Below are 22,680 nucleotides of genomic sequence, written 5' to 3'. Positions count from 1 at the left end.
TTATCCTCAGGGTGTAAAGCAGTCGAAGAGTCATTAAGGACTCTCCATTTGGAAAGCAGCCACTGCCCAACAAAGGGCCTCTTCTTGCCTCAGCCAGGAGGAGAGGCACAGTCAGGGCCCTGGGGCCCTCTCTGACTCGAACCCGAGCATCACTGATGTCCTGGAGACTCCACTAAAGCAGGCGTACCCCTAATCTCACCCAGTGACAAAGCTGAAGCAGAAGTCTGCTGAAGTGCCAACAGTTTATTTTTATCTTTTCTTTAATAAGAACTTGGTAGGCTTTTCTTTGTTTTAGGACATGGGGCTACTATAGGGCAAGAAGGTGGAATTGGCTTAATCATGCAGCAGAGCCAATGGGATTTAAGGGACCTAAATATCCCCCCATCAGCCTATCTTCCATGCCTAAAATTCCACTGTGGAATATACATTAAGTACCTTATGACATTAAGGAGTTGTGACCTAAGAAAAACAATGAGAGGGAGGGAAAATTCATTGAACCTGACATACTAACTAGATCATACATGCAAAGTGCTCAGTACAGTGTCTGAAGGATAAAAAGGAGTCATAAATAGTAGCTGTTATTTCTATTACTAATAACTGCTGGACCGTTCACTAAGCCAATGTTTCTTGACCATCTACTTGGTGTTAGGATACCTTGCTAGATGTTGATAAATTGCCAGAATCTCTGTCTCAAAAGGCTCCTGTGATCAGGGCAAGAAACCCCTCAGATAAACAATTAGAATTCACCCTCACATGTGCTCTCTCTAATAGGACATTGAGTACCAGGTGGGAGTGCAGGAGGGAGCAGCCTGCGCTGCTTGTGCAGATGGGACACTGTGCAAGAGAGACGGGTCAGGAGGAACATTTAGGGCGCTGCCAGGTGAGAATGAGGGGAAGGGTGTACTGGGCTAAGACTGCATGCAAAAGGCAAGATGACATGAAAAAAAAGAAGGCAGGAAAACAGAGGAACAATAATGAGTTCAATGTGTTCAGAGCACAGATTTCATCAAGGGCTAGAGAAGAAAATGGGATTGGAAAAATATCCTAAAGGAGGAAGTGCTATGCCTGGTGAACGGACTTAACCCAGTAAGAAACATGGGTCCAAGTGCAGATTTTTAAGCAAGAACACAATAAAATCTACTGTTTGGAAAGACACATTCATTGATATCAAAGGACGGGGGTCAGCAAACTATGGCCTATGTGCCTAGTCCAGTCCTTTGTCATTTTATTTTCCAGCTCATGAGCTAAGGATGATTTTTGCATTTTCACACGGTCGAAAACCAATCAAAAGAATGTATTATGGCACAGGAAAATTAAATGCAATTTAAATTTCAGTGTCATCCATAAAGTTTTAGTGGAACACGGCCATGCTCATTTGTTTACACCTTGTCTATGGCCACTTTTGTGCTAAACAGCAGAGATCATTAAAAGTATTTACCATCTACCCTGCACAGAAGATGTCTGCCAGCCTCGGGTTAAAGGATATAGCTTAGAGCAGAGAGAGAAGAGAAGGCAGGGAAGCCAGCGTGAAGGGCAGAGGGAGAAGCTTCAGCCATGTTTCTCCAACCTGAGTCATGTACAAATCCCCCTCTGAAACTGCTCCAGGAGCTCTAGTGTCACTGGAATTACTTTTATTCAAACATAAATTAAATATTTACAAACAGACATCCTGGTAAAACTTCCTTATTCTTTTAGCTCTTACACAAATCTAAAACCAAAACAAACTTAAAAATCAAGTATAAACAAAACTACAAGACCAGTCCATTTCACGTTAACGTCCTTAATTTAAGGTGAGGGACGATGTCTTTCGGCTGCAACCAGATGTCTGCGTCGAGGTCCCAGGCCAGCCCCAGATTCATCTGAGTGTGAGTGCAGGTATCTGCTACCACGTCTGGGTGATGACAACGATCTCACAACCTTCTCTGGGTGCAAGCACTCCACACGCCTTCATTCACGTAGAATGGCGTTGGCAACATTTCTGTAAAGGGTCAGATAAACATTTTAGGCTTTGCAGGCCCCTGCTACAACCACTCAATTCGCCATCATAGCTCAAAAGCCCTCACAGACAGGCCATAAACGGGTGAGCACGGGTGTGCTCCAGTCAAACTTTACTGACAGAACAAGCAGTGACCAGAATTAGCTCAGAGGCTCTGGGTCAACCTTTGTTCCAGGGCAAAGTGGAAAACTGGTGGGATTTCTGTTCAGCTGTGGACACACCCTCGACAGGCCAGGAGACCGCTGTGGAAGGAGGAGTCACTGCCACAGCCACCCATCGGATGTATTCACAATGACAGGCTACACGCTGGACTGGGGCCACAAGCCTGGACAGCAGACAGCGTCACAGCACTATCACCTCTTCACTTCACATCTGTATTCAAACCAGCTCACAGCAAGAATGACTATCTTGCCACTTCCCTTGGCCCAGAATGGGGTTTCCACCCACCGGCCCTCAACCTCAGGAGGCTCAGAGATGCCTGCAGGTCCTCACCACTTGGTTCCTGCTGGGACATCCAGAAGGGCTGGGTAATTATGGACTTTGCACATTAGCCACCAGAGTCCAATGCATACTGACAGAGTCTGAGCGCCATGCCGTTATAGTGCTGAAACTCAAAACGCAGTAAGAAAGGAAACTTGGCAACAGTCTTTTTAATTTGGTACCTTTTTACCCACACTGCGAGGCATTTGGGATCAGAGTTCTGATTCTCTTTATGAAGCTCTTCTATATACAGAATCACAGCCTACCTTTAACTTGGAGCCTGACACTCTAGAGAATTTTATTATTATTATTACGCTTCAATTTTAGACAAAAAACACATTTTGAAAGAAAAAAGTGCCAAGAAATACTATAACTTGGATAAGAAACAGTTTCATTTATTAGAGTCTTTCTTGTAGGGAAGAAACCTTCCCCACACAAGTCCCCTTACATGGCTACTCTTCTCTTCCCAAGACAGTCAATTCAGGGAAAAAAGAGGAATAAAATCTAACTCTGGGGGCCAGCCTAGTGGCATAGTGGTTAAGTTTGTGCACTCTCCTTCAGCAGCCTGGGGTTCACAGGTTCAGATCCCAGGAATGGACCTCCACATTGCTCACCAAGCCATACTGTGGCAGTGTCCCACATACAAAAAATGGAGGAAGACTGCCACAGATGTTAGCTCAGCGACAGTCTTCCTCAAGCAAAAAAGAGGAAGACTGGCAACAGATGTTAGCTCAGAGCTAGTCGTCCTCACAAAAAAAAGAAAGAAAGAAAAGAAAAGGAAAAATCTGATTCTGGTGTGGGCGTATAAACTCGTCATCCTGGTGAACGGATGGATGGGTGGCTATTTACCAACCAGATGAGGAGGCTGAGTCCTCCAGTGAGGCTTCGGGTGTGTTCTCCTGGGTGTTCCTGGACAAACTGCACTCCATTGCTCACGACCATCCTTACACGGGCCAGGCTCTATGCCAGGCACTGGTTAATTAGAATGGAAGACAAGAGGGGCCTTGCCCTCAAGGAGATGGCACTGGAGTGGGCACCACCAGAGTCTTAGTTTTAGTTACATGCTTACTGTGTGCCAAGCACCATGCCAAGCGCTATACACACAATTTCTCTGGGAATACTAATGACACCCCCATTGAACAGACATGATCATCTTGTCTTTACAGATAAGAAAACTGAGACTCACAGAGGTTAAGTGACCTGATGAAGGACAGACAGCCAGTCAGCGGCAGAAGCAGGTTTCGACCCTGTTTGGCCTAATCTCGGAGCTTCTGTACTTCCTCCTGCAGAAGCTGGACACCTAAACAGACAATTCCACAACATCCATTATCCTACAGCAGGGAGAGCTGAAGCAGGGGCTCTGGGGGCAGGGGACTTGTGAGGGTGGTGGGCTATTTAGAGTACTCTAGAACAAACTGATTAGGACACATGACTCATGGTTGGGACCTGAGCAAAGCCCAGCTTCTGAACCCAGTGGAGCACTTTGCTAAACATCCCACTTTAGAGCACTCGGGACTGTCTTGGAGGGAAATAAAACCACCAACCAGGCTTTCCTTCCAGAGATCCCCGTGGCTAACTGCCTCACCTCTTTCAAATCTGCTTTCAAACATCATCTTCACAAGAAGCTACTCAACCACCTTATTTAAGCTGTACTCTGACCCCTCACCATCGCTCGGATCTCTTTCCCTGCCCTCCTATTTCTCTGTTGCACTGTTTTCACCTTCCAACCTATGGTACTATGTAACTCACTTATTCACTACGTTTACTGCTTATTCTTATTGTTTACTACTCGAATCCTTTCTTTAGAACATAATGTCAACGACAGGAGGAACTGGTGTCTGTTTTGTTCACCACCAGATCCCAAGTCCCTAGAAGAGTGCCGTGTATACAGCAGGTGCCAATAATATTTGTTAAATTAATAAACGAGTGAAGGAGTGTTGAAAAACAGACTGCGGATGTAAGACTGGGCTGAATGAGTTTGGCAGCCCTTCCCAGCCCTGGCGTTCGGCTCCCACATACAGGAAAAGCATCCTTCCATTTGGGATTCAGGGACACTGGAAGCAAGTTCTCACCCGTCTAGATACATGACTGAGGTCTCACCGGGATTGTGCTTTCGAATGTGGATGAGACCTTCATGTTCAGTAAACTCTCATCCTTGGTCTCCCGTGCTTGTCTTCATTCTAGTCTTGTGCTCTCGTGACATGGGCAGTTAAAGAAGAGAATTTAGGGGTTGCCCTTTGACTGAGTGGTTAAGTTCATGTGCTCTGCCTTGGCAGCCCAGGGCTTCACCGGTTCAGATCCTGGGTGCGAACATAGCCCTGCTCATCAAGCCATGCTGAGGTGGCGTCGCACATGCCACAACAAGGGCTCAAACTAAAACATACAACTACGTACTGGGGGGCTTTGGGGAGAAGAAGGAAATAAATAAGTAAAAGAAGAAGATGAGAATTTAGTGCACACAGCAAAATCCCCCACATCTCAATGGCAGGCAGAACAAACTCTGTGATTTGAGTATTTTTGTGAAAATTCATAGGAGTGTCTTTGTGTCTGAATTAATATAATCTTAAAATTTACAAGAATCCAGTTTCCTTTTTATAAGGTTTCTATAACACATGTGTCAAGTGTCTAGTTTTGAAAGGACCTCCTAATTATTTCACTTACAACTTCCTCTGGGTTAATTATGGGAGTCTAAGAGTTGGACGAGGGGACAAGAGTAATACAGTTCTTGACATGCCATCTGAATGCAGGCTGAATGCGGTCTGTAACAAAGCCTTCCAGTTTTCCTTTTACTTATTATGTTGTCTTGTCCCCTTATCAGGGTGAGGAACACTCCACTTCTTTACAGGTTCAAACTGAATTCCAAATTCTGTCTGGAGCACATTTGGGTTTCTACCAGGCCCACTTTCTATTTCAATCCGAGGGGTGGGAGAGATGGAGGGTACCAAAATTTATTCCTGTGTGCTCAAATGTGATCAAACCTCGAGCTCTCACTTGACAGTTAATGTCAAAGAACAACTTTAGCGTCGTCTCTTTCGGTATTCATTCCTTTTTAACGCACATCCCTCTGGTTTCCAAAGCCAGAAAAATCTGCGGTTCATTCTAGATTATTCCCCCTGCCCTAACCCCTTCCCTGGCTATCATTTTGTCCTCAAGTTCTGCCAGTTTACATCTAAATATTTCTTGAATCCGTCCATTTCTCTCCATCCTCACTATGGCTGCCTCGATTATGGCTGCCACACTGTTCTGCTGCTAAGGTCCAAAATCTTGAATGAGGCCTGTAAATAGGGTGACCAATTCATCCAGGTTTGCCTGGGACTGTCCCAGTGTTAAATCTGAAAGTCTTACACGCCAGGACCCTCCCCCTGGTCCTGGCCAAACTGACACTGTTGGCACCCTCCCTGTAAGTCTTGGCAACTCTCTGCTTCCTCTGTTCACTGCAGCCCCACTCACCTTCTTCCAGTGACTTGGACTTTCTTACCTCAAGACCTTCACACGGGCTGGTTCTCTCCCTGGATTGCTTCTGCAGTCACTCTTTGTCTGGTTAACTCATCCTCCTCTCCCAGATGCTGGCTGAAATGCCACATCTTCAGATAGCCTTTCACGACCCAGCACCCAATCCCAAGTTAATTTCTGACCTTGCTCCAGCCTCTCGCTGTATTCTTTACTTTGCCTTCACATATCACAATTAGTGGATTATATTTTGTCTGTGTAGTTACATGTTTAAAGAAGCACTTTCTTCGTTAAAATTCAGCTCCTCAAAGGCAGACAACGTGTCTGTCTATACAGCTGTTTGTCCCCAACACCTTGCCCAGGACCTGGGAAGTATCGAGCCCTCTATAAATACACTTTCAATACATTTACTTTGTACATGTTTTCCTTTTCCCCTGATTAAACTTACAAGACCTCTTTCTATCCTCCCTCCATCCCTTCTTGCCTTTCTGGTCTCTTGCTGTCTCTCCTTTCTTGCTCTTTCTTTCTTTTCAAGAAACAACTCTTGGAATTAAGTGTTAATGCTACTGTTTTTATGATTTCTTGAACCAATATTTTCTGCTTTTATCAGTATTATTTCCTTCATCTAATTTTCTTAGGTATATTCTTTATTTTACTTTTTGAGCTCTCAGGCCCATTTGCCAGCTTTCTCTTCCTCCCACCTGCTTTAGCTAGACTGAGCCTGCACTTTTCCTCAAGAGACAGAGCTGTGTCACTTCGTCACTCTTTTGTCACCCGTTGTTTTCTCTGTGGGATATGCCCTTCGTTTACTAATCTAACAAATATTTAATGGCTACCTCCCCACCTTGTCTACTGAACTAATAATTCTTTAAGATCCAGCTCAGCTGTTCCTTGACTGTAACCCTTTCCTGCCTCCACCCCCACTGAGTTCATCCGCTGCTCTGTGCCACACCCGTACCTGGAGTGGACATCCGTTATAGTACTTACGTTGCGTTGTAACACTTTATTCATACTCCATCTTTCCCACTGAGCTCTGAGCTCCAGGATGACAGTGTCCGACCTCTGTGTCTATTTTGGAGGAGGCTGAGATTCTGGAGGAAAGGGACACACATAATTAGCATGGCTCTCTCTACAGCTTCATCCTCCTAAGAACTAAACAGACCTTCTAAAAAAAATACATAGAATAAGTCAACAGGAAAATAAGCAAGGAGATGAAGAGACAGAAAAAAATACTGAGTCAGGGACCATGTACATTTTCAACTTGATTAGATAATACCAAGGGAAATTTCTTTATTGGAGGAAAGAAGAAAAACAAGAGAGGGGCAAATACAAAAATGAATTTGATGTAGATAAGAGAGATTTTGAGAAAACTCACACTGATGGACTTGGTCCCCACAAAACATGATTTTGCCGAGTTTGGCAGTGGGGATGGAATACGGACCTTGATCAGAGTGGAACAGGTTTGGAGTACTTTAAGAATATGTTGTGGTCAACCAGTGAAGGATTGAGGACATCAGAACCATCAAAGGGCCAACTAGATAAAGAGCAAATAACTCTTGTGATTTTATTCGGTGTGGCCTCACATTCTAGATATTGAAGGGGGTCATGAGTGGCATGGCTGAGGATGGGAAGGCAGGGGTCATGGAAGTTCACAGAGGCAAGGGCATCAGGGATGCTCACGAGAACCAGCAAAGTGGCTAACCTTGGGGTGAAATAAGCAAGGCCAGAGAGGTGTGAGCACGGAGATCCTGAGCTAGACAGACAATAGGTTCCAGGGGAAAACAGAGCTGAAGAGGTGGAAGGAGAAGTCACTGTGATCAGTCGTGAGGATTTCAGAATTCACACTAGGTTTAGGGTAGGTCCACATCAGGGTTTCATCCTCTCGCTGGCCAATGACATGCTTTCATGCCATTTGATGGAAATGAAATACAAACTATGAGATAGTAAAAGAAGAAAACCGGCTAAAGAGTTTTTCAGTCCCTGCAGTGTCTATCAAATCCAATGCCAAGTACTATTCAGGTCTTATAACCTCCCTTGTTCCTGTGTTCTGGCTCCAGTCAGGACACCCCTGGGCCCAGAGCTCCTGAGGTTCATCTGGTGATGGGGCAGGTGTCAGAGCGACTGTCCTAGCTTTCATGGGAGCCTTTGTTCAGGGGCAGCAGGGAGAGAGGGGCCCCTCCTCTTTAATGGTGCTATCAGAACATAGGCTTCTTTGATCTTGTCTGGAATACTGATGGATAAAACTTTCTATGCATTTTATAGGAATATAAAACACAAACAAGAATGATTTTTAAACACATGAAGCTTTAAGCTACAGATTTGCAGACACATTTTCCCCTTCCTTATTGCCTATCTCTAGCCTTTCTGGGAGGAAACACACATCTTGGTGTTGCTTTCTTTAAAACAAGAGAAAGGAGTCAAAACAGTTAATCTCACATGCTTCCCATGATAGGGAAAAGGCAGCACACGCTGCTGTAGGGGAGACCTTGGGAGCAGAGCCAAAGTAGAGGATTTTCCCAATGGGTCCCCATAATGATGCTCTTGGAGGAGGAGAGACTCAGAGTCACCCAAAGGTCCAAGGCGAGGCCAGGCCCATGAAGGATTCAAGCGGATGGAAGTCATGGTCACATCCCGTGAGGAGCCCAAGGAATCATAGCCAGAAGATAAGGGGTGGAGGTGGCCCTGAGGTTAATGACAGGAGAAGACATAAGAAGGATAAACGTACAGGGGCCTACGGTCAAGGTTGGAAACTTCAGCAACTAAGATGGTGGTGTCATAAACAGAAAAGAAAGATGCAGAGAGAAAAGCAAACCTGCACTGGAAATAAGGAATCGGCGGAACTAGTCTGCCTGAGACTATCAGGACACGGCTTCTTCAACTGCGGGTGCGAGAAGCTGGGAAAATCAGAGAGGGGATCACAACCCTGATCACCTTCAAATTCCAATTTAACAGAACCCAAGCTCCATCTTCTTCCTAAGACAGCACATCAGTGCCTCTGTATCCTTAATTGTGCATCTGGAAAATAGATTCTAAAGCAGCCATTGTGGTGGCTGACATGGAGGGCCTACAGTAATCATGTGACAGCTGTGAGAGCTTTGGTCTTGCAGACCCTCAAACACCTGCCATGTCTTTCCCCCACCTCTGCCCTTCTGTTGGGCAACATTCACAGTTGGAAAGATTTAAATCCCTTCATGTGAGTTACTGCACACATGCCAAGTAGATGCTCAGTGGTCACCTCGTTCACTCACCATCTGCCAACTTTGTAGGATGTGTGAGTTGAGTTCATGCCTCAAGAAAATGTCACAATTGTTAAATCTCAAGAGTCGCCTCCAGATAATCTAAATTTTAAGTATTGAATGTGTAAGTGACACAGGACTGGTGTTTAAAAACATTTGCATAGGAACTCAATTCGAAACCATCCTGTGGGGCTCAGGCCATTGAGTCAATGTCTCCAGAAGCTCTGGCTCTTCAAACATGAATTCCTCCTGTTTCATTAGTTTGTGCTATTGCTGTGGCTCCCAAGGGGTTACCTTTGGGACAAGAGACTTAACCATGGCATTGAGCTTTCAACTGTGTAGGAAATAAACTCAGAAACACCCATCCTTAACCAAATTTGTTTCACTTCAGGGAAAGAACAGATATGGGGTTCTTAAAAATTAACGAGCGGCATTGATATTGAATTTTAGATTAAATGATTTTACTAAAGCCTCTAAAAAATACCCCTTTTTAGCAGGTCAAAGAGCTCTGCTTCAGAAATGACAGCACAGCCTCCCGGTGAACTGCTTGTGTGCAGTGTCTCTTTTTCTTCTTCCCCTTCCACCTCCTAGAGAAGCTCTTCAGGAGCCTCAGACGGGGGGCTGCTGTGCGGCCAGTTCTAGGGGGACTATTCACATCCGAGTCCATTCACGTGAGTCTCCATCACTATTAGAGGTGCAGGGGTCAGAGAGAAAACTTGTCCTCGCTGTGTAAAAACACAGACAAACCTCTTAAAGAAAGCTTTCTCAGTGTCTTCAGTCAGGCTTCCCAGAAGCAGGGCCTGAGACAGTGATTCTGGTGAAAAGGATTTATCGGAGGAGGGCTCTCTGGAGGGGGTGCAGTGTGAGGGAAGCAGCAGACAGGAGAAGAAAACTAAGCAAAGGGGCTGTCTCAGCTGGAGACTAACTTCTCCCTCGTATCCCAGAAGGCTCTGGTCCACCTTGAGGCCAGGCTTCCGGCTTTTTGTGCCCCAGTCAATCATTGGCCACTGACTGTCCTCTGCGGCCAGGAGTAACCTACCAGGCAAGGCAGCTCCATTTGAGCAATGAATACTCACAGCAACTGAGGAAAGAGTGTGCCACCAGTGAAGGGGACCCGGGCAGGGCACCAGCAGCATCCACTAGACTTGGGGAAGGAAGGGAAGATCAGAAAAGCAGAGACGGCCTCTCCGAGCAAGCAGCATATAAGCTGAGTCCAGAAGGATAAGTAAGAGCCAGGGTAAGTAAGAGACTTGGAGGAAAAAAGCACGGAGAATGGTGAAGGGAACAGCACTCGCAATGGCCCTGGGGTAGAAAAGAGAATATGGACCTCCTTTCCTCTTCATCCAAGGTGCTCTGGCCTCTGATTCTGGGTTGGAGGGAAGTGTGTAGTGGTATTCCTGTAAGGCAAATGCAGGGCAGGCAAAGAGTTTTGTAATTTGGGCTTCTGCAAAGGACCCAACAGATTTGTGGAAGAAAACATTATGAGTAAGCACTGGGCCCTGAAGATTGCTGGTCTCACCTTTCACGTGCTCTCATCTCTGTACAAAAGTATATTTATCTGTTTTAGGGAGATAAGTGAAGATTTCTTGCCTGGAAACTTTACAAACGTCCAGGAAGGCCAAGCTCTTGGTCTGCAAGGGTGTAGCATCTCCTGTTCTCAAAAGGGTAACATGGGCCATCCCTCCCAGGTATGACATCCTATGTGCCATCTAATGATTTGTGGCACCCAAAACTCAATGAAGATAGAACATAGACAGACAGATAGATGGAAGACCAGGGTGTTCAAATACAGTTTTCTGGCATATGAATTCTGAGACATCAAAACCTCCCTAGGAAAGGAAACTCCTGAAGTGTCTAATGAAGTGGAAGGCACTGGGAAGAACCGACCCTGTGTCCCCTCAGTGTCCCAGCAGGGGGTGTTTGGATGAGCGTATTCAACTCACCAGGAACCGAGCAAGGCAAGTGGCTGCAAAGGGGCAACTGGTAGGTGAGAAGGGCCTCCATTTTGTTTGCAGATAAAAGCTTCCCAGGACATATTTCTTGGATAGTGAATAAAGAGCCCATTGAGGGCTGGCCTCTCACCAGCCACTGTAAAGACAAGCTGAGAAGAGAAGAAACAGAGAAAAAGATAGGATAACAAAGGGGGATAGATCGATTTATGGGCTTAGAGCTCCAAATTTAAACATGAGATATGAGAATTTCAACTAAAGATGGTGATTTGGAGACTAACATATACGAAGGTCCTTAAAAATGCCCCCAAAAACCATCTTGTATTTTAAAAAGAATGAATCCGTGGTAATGCTAGTAAACTGGAATGGCAGTCAGCTGGAGGACATCTTGAAGAAATCCGAGAAGACAGAAAGCAGATAGATCTGACTGATGAAAACAGATCACAGAAAGATGTAGACCAAAACGCTGGAGAAAAGAGGGACCCTTCCCACAGGGGTCCTTTGAGAGCTCCAAGCTCCTAGTCCACAAACATCAAGGACAGAGATGAGACAGGGCACAAGCATGAAGGTAACTGAAATTAATCACAGGCCAAGTCCTCCCCCAAGGTCTGTTTCCTGACTTCACATCTTTCCCCTCTCTCTCTCCTTTGCTCACCAACTCCAGCTTCATTGACCTTCTTTATGTCCTTTTAACACGTGAAGTATCTCCCCAGCTCACTGCCTGTTCACTTGCTGTTTCCTGTCTGGAACAGTCTACCTCCAGACTTTCACATGGTTGGCTTTTCCCTGTCATTCAGGTCTTGGCTCAAACTTTAGCTGCTCAAAGCATTCTTCTCTGATCACAGTATCTAAATGAGATCCCAACCCCAGCCAGTCACATCACCCTGCTTGCTTTCCTTCAGAGCATGTGTGAATCTCTGAAGTTGTCTGACTCATTTATTTCTTTGTTTCTCGTCACCTGAGGACAGAGGCCTTATCTACTTTGTTTATCAGAGTATCTACAGTAGCTGGAACATCAATACAATGCGGTGTTTGTATCAGCTCTTGCTGGGTGATAAACTACCCCAAAACTTAGTGGTCTCAAACAACAACTGCTTATTTAGTTCATGATTTAGATCAGTTAGGCAGTTCTTATCTGCGTGAACTCAGCACAACTCTCCCAGGCTCTGTATCCCAGGCATCCATGGTCAGCTGTAGATTGGCTGCTGGTTGGATAATCTAGGGAAGTCTTTGTCACATGCTATGTGTCTGGCAGGCTGTTGGTCAGAGCAACAGAAGCAAATGGGCCACATGTCTCTTGTCATCCTCTTGGGCTTCTTCACAGGAGTGTTACTTTTTTTTTTTTGAGGAAGATTAGCCCTAACTGCTGCCAATCCTCCTCTTTTTGCTGAGGAAGACTGGCCCTGAGCTAACATCCGTGCCCAGCTTCCTCTACTTTATATGTGGGACGACTACCACAGCATGGCTTGCCAAGCAGTGCCATGTCCGCACCTGGGATCCGAATCGGCGAACCCTGGGCCACCAAAGCGGAACGTACACACTTAACTGCTGAGCCACCGGGCTGGCCCCCAGGACTGTTACTTCTGATAGCTCAGAATTCATATGGAAAAAAATGTATTTTTAACTTTCCTGTCTTTTACTTATTTTGGGTTTCTTTTGAGCAAGATTATCCCTATGCTAACATCAGCCACCAATCCTCCTTTTCTTGCTGAGGAAGACTGGCCCTGAGCTAACATACATGCCCATCTTCCTCCACTTTATATATGGGATGCCTGCCATAGCATGGCTTGATAAGCAGTGCGTAGGTCCACCCCCAGGATCCAAACTGGCAAACCCAGGCCACTGATGTGGAGTGCACGAACTTAACAGCTATGCCGCCAAGCTGGCCCCTTACCTATCTTCTTTATAAGGGCAGCAAGAGACAGCAAGTCCAGTGTGCAAGCGGTTTTCAAGTCTCTCCTTCAGGTCACTGTTCTAGAATCCCAATGAACAAACTAAGCCACAGGGCCAAGCCAGATTCAAGGAGATGGAGAAACAAATGCCACCTCTTGCTAGGAGGGGCTCCAAAGTCACATTGCAGAGGGGCATGGACACAGGATAGACAGAATTTTCAGCCATTTTGGCACTCTTATCATACTGCTCAATATATGTGTGTGTATATATGTGTGTGTGTGTGTGTGTATATATATCTATATATATATGTATGTATGTATATATGATGAATATTTTTGATTTAAAAGACTGCATCTGGGAAAGCTGGGCTAGTTGGACCACATCTCTCTTCCCTGCCCTCCTCCCAAATATATACAGCAGACAGCAGAGGCTTTTGGCCCCCACATAAAAATCCAAGCTGTGCAGGCTAAAGAAAGTGACCTGCTTACATGCAGATGCCTCATCATTTGAGTGTAGGACCATGAATGGGAAGCAAAGCAGAGTTTAAGGAAACTCTGGAACATCCAGCAGGCACCTTAATGAAAAAGGAGAGGCAACACAGCTTTTCTCAAGAAGGAACACATCAAGATAATTCACTGCTCAAGTCAAGTCCTCCCTTTTTTGACTTGCTCTCCACAGCCGCTGACCCCCACAACTCTGAACTGTCATTTTCCAGTTATGACACCAGACCCACCAGTACAGGCTCATCCAGGGAGCAGTTTCTTGGCAGAGAGATCTACACAAATCCAAATGGAACTCCCACCGCTTAACAGCCTAGATCTTTATTCACAAACAAGAACTAACAGCCAAGGGTCAACAAATGTGAAGAGAAAAAATCACATACGTGACTCACATTAAGATTAACAAGTAAAATAATTGTGTTTTTAGGAAATAAAGATCATTCAGGAAACAAAACAATGTTAAAAGAGTAAGAAATGACTCTAATGAGATAGGAAAGATGGCACATACAAAAGTAAGAACAGACTGCTGCTGCAAAAAAGGAGTAATCAGAGGATGAAAACGAGTGTCTGGGAATTAAAAATATGTTTGACACTAAAACAATTCAGTGGACAGACTGACTAAGAGAATGGGGATGGTTAACAACATGTCAGTGATCTGGTGATAAAGTCAGTGGAATCTTGCAGACCAGAGCCAAAGGCAGAATGATGGCACGTAGGAGAGAAATGTGAAGCAGCATACATGTCTGCCCTTTCTTTTATCGGGGTTCTGGAGGCAGAGAACAGAGGTAATAAAAGGGAGGAAAAATTCAGTAGAAGATAATTTCCGTGAGACAAAGGCTACAGGGGTTTCTGAAGGCCCCCTCCTTTTTTTTTAAGGAAGATTAGCCCTGAGCTAACATCTGCTGCCAATCCTCCTCTTTTTGCTGAGGAAGGCTGGCCTTCAGCTAACATCCATGCCCATCTTCCTCTACTTTATATGTGTGATGCCTACCACAGCATGGCTTGCCATCGGTGCCATGTCTGCACGCAGGATCCAAATGGGTGCACCCCAGGCCACCGAAGTGGAACATGTGCCCTTAACCACTGTGCCACCAGGTCGGCCCAGAAGCCCCTTTTATACGGGCACTAATCCCATTCCTCAGGGCTCTGCCCTCATGACCTAATCACCTCCCAAAGGCCCTACCTCCTAATACCATCCCATTGGGCCTTAGGATTTAACAAAGGAATTTTGGGGAGACACAACAGTTAGGCCACAGCAACGGGGCCAAAGAAAATGGTGTCATGAACTTTGCTTTGGGCATCAGAAATACTAGAAAAAGGAGGTGCTATTTCTGTTCCACTGTGAAGGACAAATATCAATTCCCACTGAGAGGCAAGGCATTACAGGCAGAAGGAAGAGAATATGAGCAGAAGTAGAAAGGTCTGAAATTTCCTGACAGGTTTGGAGAAAGAGATCAATAGTTTAGTGTGGCAAGAGTCTGAGATCTATGGCAGGAAGTGAATACACATGAATCTGAAATGATAGGATTGTACCAGATTGTAAAGAGCTCACATGCTATTCTGAGAGGCTTTTCTACCTGACACTATACATAGTTGGGAACCCTTGGAGAATTTTATGCAGCAGAGCGACATATTCACAATCTACTTAGCTCAGAATCATGAATAGCAAGTGGGTACTTTCTGATGAGCCATTCCCCAGACTCACCTAGATGTAAAAACTCAAGAGTAGACAGAGAATTTCAATAGCACTAGGAACCAGAAATATTTCACCATTACCTGCTAGAAAACCGGAAGATCTTCCATGAGTTAAACCTTTAAAGCTTACAGTAGACTGGTGGAACCATTCATGGTAAAATATTTCAAGAAATGTCGCAAACATAGACTTTCTTTCATCAGAGCGAAGGAATTCAAATTTCCCTCAGTATGGAAACTATTTAGTAGACGATTCAGAGTCTTTAACACCCTCATCCAGCATCAGTCGTGAGCTGAAACGTGCACGTGGAAGGAAAGGAGCTGTGGGGCGGCCATGGTGAAGTTGTAGCTTTTAGCCACGAATGCAGAAACAGCCCATCCAGGAATGAGTTTTAAATACTGTACAAAGACAATAAGGTAGTGGTATCTCAATATCTCTTCTTAGACATCAGGTGATTATTTTAAAGAATGAGTGACTTTTTAAACTAGAAAGTTTCATGACACTTGGCTTAAACTAGATATCTGGCGGCCAGCCCCAGTGGCCTAGTGCTTAAAGTTTGGCACACTTTGCTTCGGTGGCCCAGGTTCGGTTCCCAGGTATGGACCTACACCACCCATCTGCCATGCTAATGGCAGCTCACATACACACCCACAAAAAACCAGTGACATCCGTCATCATGGTGGAGTGAGCTCTTCCCTTAGACTCCCTCCCAAAGACACAATGCAAAGGACATTCATAAACCAACAGAGAACATTCAGACAACACAACAGACGTCTGAGAGACCCAGGCAGCCATACATTTGAAGGTGGAGATGCTGTACCCCCAGGAGGAAGTGGAAGGAGGTAAGGGGATCTCATCTTCCTCCTTGATGGTGATCTAGGGCACAGGACTGCATGTGGCTCTGTGAGGAGAGCGGGGAGGGGAAGCTCTCCGCAGGAATACCTTTACTCTTGGAGCTGCCTACAGCTGTGGGAAAGCCCCACACAGAGGAGGCCAAGGAATTGCAGGGGCATCTTTCTCAAGCAAGCACCCCGGGGGGGAGACAGCAAGGGCAGAGCAGAATGCCCCCAGGATTCTGCATGCAAAACAAAGCACCTCTCCCTCCACCTGACACACCAGCTCAGCCAGAGGAAGGGACTCCTACCAGAGTGCATGCACATACATTTCTAAAGCAGCAGCAGTGAGTGGGCAATGGCAGACATACCCAGTCAGCATAGATTCCAAAGGACAGGCACAGATGCCAGGGATCGCAGTGGGCTCAGAATACACAGCTCTTGCCCCTCCCACTGGTAGCACGTAGAATCTGCGATCAGATACTTCCACTAAGGGGAAGCACTAATCCACCCCCTGAAATAGTACAAAAAGACACTTTAATACTCCAGACCAGAAGGAAAATGACAAGCACCCAGAAATCAATCTTGTCCTGAAGGCACAAAAATTTACAATCTAAATGAAAGACAATTCAAAATAGCTATCATTAAAAAACTCAATGAGTTACAAGAAAACTTGGGAAAGCAGTTCAATGAAATCAGGAACAAAATTTAATGAACAGACAGAATTCTTCACAAAAGAGACTGAAACTATAAATAAAAACCCATCAGAAATGTTGGAGATGAAAGACACAATGAATGAGATAAAGAAAAATCTGGAGTCCTTGAATAACAGGGCTGATTTATGGAACACAGAAGCAGCAGCTTGGAGGACAGAAATATAGAAATGCTTCAGAAGAAGGAGGTGGAACTATGATAAAAAAGAAATGAAAAAATTCTCCCAGAATTATCTGACTCAATTAGGAAATGCAACAGAAGGATTATAGGTATGCCAGAGGAAGAAGGGAGGGAGAAAGGAACAGAAAGCTTGTTCAAAGAAATAATAGCTGAGAACTTCTCAAACCTGGGGAAGAAACTGGATTTACAAGTAAAAGAAGCTAACCGAGGGGCTGGCCCCATGGCCGAGTGGTTAAGTTCGCGCGCTCCGCTGCAGGTGGCCCAGTGTTTGGTTGGTTTGAATCTTGGGCGTGGACATGGCACAGCTCATCAAAACCACGATGAGGCGGTGTCCCACATGCCACAACTAGAAGGACCCACAACTAAGAATATACAACTATGTACTAGGGGGCTTTGGGGAGAAAAAGGAAAAAAATAAAATCTTAAAAAAAAAAAAAAGCAGCTAACCGAACTCCTAATTGTATCAATGTAAAAACACCTTCTCCAAGGCATATGTTAGTGAAACTGGCAAAAGTAAATGACAAAGAAAAAATATTAAGGGTAGCAAGGCAGGAGAAAATAACCTACAAAGGAACCCCTAGCAGGCTTTCACCGAATTTCCCAGCAGAAACCTTACAGGCTACGAGAGAACAGAACAATATCCTCAAAATTCTGAAAAACAGAAACTTTCAGCCAAGAAGACTCTATCCATCGAAATTATCCTTCAGATATGATGGAGAAATAAAAACTTTCCCAGATAAACAAAAGCAGAGGGATTCATTGCCACAAGACTCCCTCATACAAGAAATGATCAAGAAGGCCCTCATATCAGAAAGAAAAAGAAAGGGTTTAAAAAGCCTTGAGCAAAGAGATAAATAGGCAGATAAAATCAGAAAACTGCAGTTCTCTATCAGGACAGGATAGCAACCAATTATAATATTGAAGATAAAGGAAAGGAACACCTCAAAAATAACTGTAATCTCATCATTTTAATCACAAACTCACATCAGAAAACGGAAGTTACAACAAAAGCAACTTAGAAGGGGATGAAGAAAGGAATGGAACCTGCTTTAGACTAAGGAAAGAAGAGGCCATCAGGAAATGGAGATTTTTTAGATAAACCTCATGGCGACCACTAAACAAACAATCAGAACAGAGACACAAAGGATACATACGGAGAAAATCATCCTAGAGAACTACCAAACTAAACTGGTAGTCTGAAATACAAAGGACAAGAAACAGGGGAAATACAGAACGACCAGAAAACAAGTGATAAAATGGCAGCAGTAAGCCCTCATAGATCAATCATCACTCTAAATGTAAATGGATTGAATTCTCCAATCAAAAGAGAGAGAGTGTAGGCCCGGGCCAGTGGCTCAGCAGTTAAATGCACATGTTCTGCTTTGGCGGTCCAGGGTTCGCCAGTTAGGATCCCAGGTGTGGACATGGCACAGCTTGGCAAGCCATGCTGTGGTAGGTGTCCCACATATAAAGCAGAGGAAGATGGGCACGGATGTTAGCTCAGGGCCAGTCTTCCTCAGCAAAAAGAGGAGGATTGGCAGCAGATGTTAGCTCAGGGTTAATCTTCCTCAAAAAAAAAAAAAGAGAGAGAGAGAGTGGTGGGATGGATTAAAAAATAAGACCCAACATTATGTTGCCTCCAGAAAACAGATCTCAGCTCTAAAGACAAACAAAGGCTCAGAGTGAACTGATGGAAGATGAGACTCCAAGCTAATGGCAAACAAAAGAAGCAGGTGTTGCCGTCCTTAGACAAAACCGACTTCAAGATTAAACAAGCAATGGAGAGACATCAGCATCATGGTGGAGTGAGCTTGCCCAGCACTCTCTCCCCTCCAAGATACAATAAAAAGGAGCAACCCTATTCCAAAAGAAAATCCCCTAAAAGCACAAAAATCCTCGGAGAGTCACGGCAGCCACACGACAGAGGGTGGAGAGTCTGGAGCCCTGCCTCAGAGGAGCTGGCACAGGGTAAGAGAGAACTCTGCTCCCTCCCCTAAAGACCGTGGTCACTGCCAGGGAGGCTCCATGACAGAAGGAGTGGGGGAGGGGTTGCACGTCTGTGGAATCACCCAGGACTCCCTAGGGCCCTTGCGGCCTAAAGGGAAGCCCTTTAACAGGGCAAAAGCTTTCACTCAGGGGTGACCTCATCAAGCCAAGACCACAGGAGACGAGATAGCAAGAGCTGATCGGGAAACCCTGGACTGCATGCAGGAAAAAGTGCCCTGCCCCTGACCCGCACTGCGCGGGGCCATCTCCGCTGAAGGTGGAGGGCTCAGAATACACGGCTCTCGACCCCCATCCATTGGCAACATGCTGTAACTGCAACAAAATACTATCACAATGGGAAAAAGACTCATCCTTCCAGCATCAGGCAATTCATCAAATCTCCAGACCAGAGAGAAAATAAGCACCCAGAATTCAGTCCTGAGGATGCAGAAATAAGTAAACTAAGCAACAATGAATTCAAAAGAGCTATTGTCAAAAAACTCAATGAGGTAAAAGAGAATACAGAGAAACAATTCAACGAGTTCAGGAGCTAGTCCACAAAACAGATTGACACTATAAAGAAGAATCAATCAGAAATATTAGAGATGAAAGACACAATGGAAGCTATAAAACAAAATACAGATTCCCTGAATGCTCGTGTGGACACCACAGAGGAGCGACATGTTGAAATGCTCCAGACAGAGGAGGAGAGAGAACTGAGACTAAAAAGAAAGGAAGAAAGTCTCTGAGAAATATCCAACTCAATGAGAAAATACAACATAAGAATTATAGGTATTGAAGAAGGTGAAGATAAGGAGAATAGAGCAGAAAGCGTGCTCACAGAAATAACAGCAGACAACTTCCCAAATCTAGACAATGAGAGGGAAACCTGTCTGGAGGAAGCCTTCAGATCTCCTAGATGTGTCCAAGTAAAAAGACCTACTGCAAGGCATATAGTAGTAAAAGTGGCAAAAATGAATGACAAAGAAAGAATACTCAGGGCAGCAAGGCAGAAGAAAATACCCTACAAAGGAACCCCTATCAGATAAGCAGACTTCTCTGCAGAAACCTCACAAGCTAGAAGAGAATGGAATGACATATCCAAAATTTTAACAGATAAAAATCTTCAGCCAAGTATACTCTAGCCAGCAAAAACATCCTTCAGATATGAGGGAGAAATTAAAACTTTCCCAGACAAACAATGCTAAGGGACTTTGTAGCCATGAGACCCATCCTCCCACACCAAGAAATCCTCAAGAAGGCCCTCATACCTGAAAAAAATGACAAAGGGGAGAGGGGGGGTCACAAAACACAGAGTAAGGAGACCAACAGATAGACAGGATCAGAACAGGATAGCAAATATTCAACTACAGCATTAGGCTAAAGGGAAGGAATACATCAAAAACAAAGACAATCTTGTCACTTGAACCACAAACTCATGACACAAGTTGGAATAAGATATGAGAATAATAACTTAGGAGGCGAGGTGGAAAGGGACTGAATCAGTTTAGACCAAGGAAATAAGAGGTCATCAGAAAAGGGACTATGTTATGCACGAGATTCTGAATACAAACTTCAGGGCAGCCACTAAACTAAAAAGCAGAACAGAGACACAAAAAAGAAATAAGGAAAAAACAAAGACATACAGCATAAAAAACGGCATAATTCAATGGGTAGACCAAAACGCACAGGATGAGAAACAAAGGAAATGCAGGAAAACTGGAAAACGAGTGATATAATGACAGCATTAAGCCGTCATACATCAATAATCACCTTCAATGTAAATGGACTGAACTCTCCAATAAAAAGACACAGAGTGGCAAGATGGATTAAAGAACAAGATCCAATAATTTGTCGCCTCCACAAAACTCATCTCGGCTCCAATGACAAGTACAGGCTCAGAGTGAAGAAGTGGAAGACGAGACTCCAAGCTAACAGCAAACAAAAGAAAGCAGATGTCGCAATACTTACATCAGGCAAAGTAGACTTCAAGACAAGGCAGGTAAAGAGTACAAAGAGGGGCAGTATACAATGATCAAAGGGACATTCCATCAAGAAGAATAATAACACTTATAAATATCTATGCACCCAACACAGGAGCAGCAAAGTCCGTAAAGCAACTGTTAACAAACCTAAAAGAAGATATTAAAAATAACACAAGGGAGGATGGAAGACTTCCTAACACATTCTACAAGGCCAGCATCACTCTGATACCAAAGCCTGAAAGGGACAGCACAAAAAAGGGGAACTACAGGCTAATATGGCTGATGAACATAGATGCAAAAATTCTCAACAAAATTTTGGCAACCTGAATTCAGCAATACGTCAAAAGGATCATACATCATGATCAAGTGGGATTCATACCAGGGACACAGGGATGGTTCAACATCCGCAAAGCAATCAATGTGATACACCACATCAACAAATTGAAGAATAAAAACCACATGATCATCTCAATAGATGCAGAGAAAGCACTTGACAAGATCCAATAGCCATTTATGATAAAAACTATGAAAAAAAATAGGGATACAAGGAAATTACCTCAACATAATAAAGGCCATATATGACAAATCCACAGCCAATATCATACTCAATGGGCAAAAGCTGAGCGCCATCCCCCTGAGAACAGGAACGAGACAAGGATGCCCACTATCATCACTCTTATTCAACATAGTACTGGAGGTTTTGGCCAGAGCAATTAGGCAAGAGAAAAGAATAAATGGAATCCAAATAGGGAGTGAAGAAGTGAAACTCTCACTGTTTGCACATGACATGAGCTTGTATATAGAAAACCCCCCAAAATCCACTGGAAAACTAATACAAATAATTAACAACTACAGTAAATTTGCAGGGTACAGAGTCAACTTACAAAATTCAGTTGCTTTTCTATATTCCAACAACAAACTTACAGAAAGGGAACTCAAAAATATAATTCCATTTGCCAGCGTACCTAAAAAAATTAAGTACCTAGGAATAAATTTAACCAAGGAAGTGAAGGACTTATACAAAGAAAACTATAAGACATGAGTGAGAGAAATTGATAGTGACTTAAAGAGATGTTAAGAGACTCCTTGCTCATGGATTGGAAGAATAAACATAGGTAAAACGTCCATACTACACAAAGCAATCTACAGATTCAATGCAATCCCTATCAGCATCCCACTGACATTCTTGACGGAAACAGAGCAAGGGATACTAAAATTCATACGGGGCAAAGACCTCGAATTGCTAAGGCAATCCTAAGAAAAAAGAACAAAGCTGGAGGTATCACAATCCCTGACTTCAAAATGTACTACAAAGCCATAGTGACCAAAATGGCATGGTACTGGTACAAAAACTGGCACACAGATCAATGGAACAGAACTGAAAGCCCAGAAATAAAACCACACATCTATGGTCAGCTAATCTTTGACAAAGGTGCCAAGAACATACAATGGAGAAAAGACAGTCTCTTCACTACTATCTCATGACTACGTACTTAAGCAAAGAACTGGAAATCAATGATTCAGAGAGACTTATGTACCCCTATGTTCCTTGCAGCATTATTCACAACAACCAAGACACGGAAGCAAACCAAGTGCCCATCAACTGACAACTGGATAAAGATGTCATATACGTGCATACACACACACACATATATATATTTATACACACACACACACACACAATGCAATACTACGCAGCCATAAAAAAAGACAAACTTGTCCCATTCACAACAACGTGGCTGGAACTTGAGGGTGTTATGTTAAGTGAAATAAGCCAGACAGAGA

General features: G+C 44.2%; 1 protein-coding gene across 6 annotated transcripts in view; it reads right to left on the bottom strand.

Annotated features, from left to right (window-relative positions):
- Positions 1 to 228: 228 nt before the first annotated feature.
- The window catches only part of LOC138922532 (ATP-binding cassette sub-family D member 2-like), a 59,749-nt gene continuing 37,297 nt past the window's right edge, over positions 229 to 22,680 (bottom strand). For 2 of the 6 annotated variants that reach the window (XM_070259103.1, XM_070259107.1), the window contains 3 exons: positions 6,914 to 7,017; positions 3,663 to 3,776; positions 229 to 1,978 (listed from right to left, as the gene is read on the bottom strand). In XM_070259103.1, the coding sequence (XP_070115204.1) occupies positions 6,934 to 7,017 (84 nt within the window). In that variant the 3' untranslated portion in view covers positions 229 to 1,978; positions 3,663 to 3,776; positions 6,914 to 6,933. Of the gene's footprint in view, positions 1,979 to 3,662; positions 3,777 to 5,954; positions 6,047 to 6,353; positions 7,018 to 15,280; positions 15,596 to 16,401; positions 16,545 to 22,680 lie in introns of those variants that run through there. The other 4 variants (XM_070259101.1, XM_070259106.1, XM_070259104.1 and 1 more) reach the window with 3 other exon arrangements.

The sequence above is a fragment of the Equus caballus genome, unplaced genomic scaffold (genome assembly GCF_041296265.1).
Source record: "Equus caballus isolate H_3958 breed thoroughbred unplaced genomic scaffold, TB-T2T haplotype2-0001077, whole genome shotgun sequence".
Lineage (NCBI taxonomy): Eukaryota > Metazoa > Chordata > Mammalia > Perissodactyla > Equidae > Equus > Equus caballus.
This window is presented reverse-complemented; position numbering and strand designations above follow the sequence as displayed.